Here is a 759-nt window from a genome sequence, read left to right on the forward strand (position 1 = left end):
CCTCACACACCCCATCCTCACACACACCCCGTCCTCACACACCCCGTCCGTCCTCACACACACCCCGTTCTCACACCCCGTCCTCACATACACCCCATCCTCACACACACCCCGTCCTCACACAGCTGCTCAAGACCTTCTCTTTAGTTTCACTGAGGCGTGTCCCTGACTTGGCCCCAGTGGCTTCAAACTGCAGCGGACCCCAAGCAGCCTTCCTGTCCTGGAACCTCCATGGGGTGAGGGGCAGTGTCATGTCAGGGCTTAGACAGGAAAAACAGAGGGGACGTGGTAGATTCCAGAAAGCCCACAAGCTCACGGCCAGCATATGTGGGGCCTGCAGAGCCTTTGAGTATTCGATCCCCGTCTCTGCCCATTGTCTCACCTCTGCTCCAAGAAGGGTAGCGCCACTTTAGTATGCAGTACAAGGTCAGAGAAAGGGAGACAGCTGGGCTGTGGACACTGAGGAGCTAGGGTCAGGTGTGGGCTGCAGGCTCCCAGGTCAGATGGGGAGTTACTGCCACGCTGTGATGAGGTTGTTCTGGGTCTCTGGAAGACAATGTCACCTGATACCGCTGTGCCTCATTGATAACCTCTCCACACAGAATATTCCTGCGGGAGCTGGAGAGCTGCATAGACTGCCCAGAGTTGGTGGGGAGGTGCTTTCTGGAAAGGGTATGTATCTCTAACTGCATGTCTCACAGGCAGCGTGTCTCATAGGCAGCGTGTCTCATAGGCAGCGTGTCTCACAGGCAGCGTGTC

General features: G+C 56.7%; 1 protein-coding gene across 17 annotated transcripts in view; it reads left to right on the plus strand.

The window, feature by feature from the left end:
- The window catches only part of Mcf2l (MCF.2 cell line derived transforming sequence like), a 156,766-nt gene that overhangs the window by 142,010 nt on the left and 13,997 nt on the right, over positions 1-759 (plus strand). For all 17 annotated transcript variants that reach the window (XM_031339091.1, XM_031339094.1, XM_031339093.1 and 14 more), the window contains one exon: positions 603-672. In XM_031339091.1, coding sequence (XP_031194951.1) covers positions 603-672 — 70 coding nt within the window. The remainder of the gene's footprint in view (positions 1-602; positions 673-759) is intronic.

This window comes from Mastomys coucha, unplaced genomic scaffold, assembly GCF_008632895.1.
Source record: "Mastomys coucha isolate ucsf_1 unplaced genomic scaffold, UCSF_Mcou_1 pScaffold22, whole genome shotgun sequence".
NCBI lineage: Eukaryota > Metazoa > Chordata > Mammalia > Rodentia > Muridae > Mastomys > Mastomys coucha.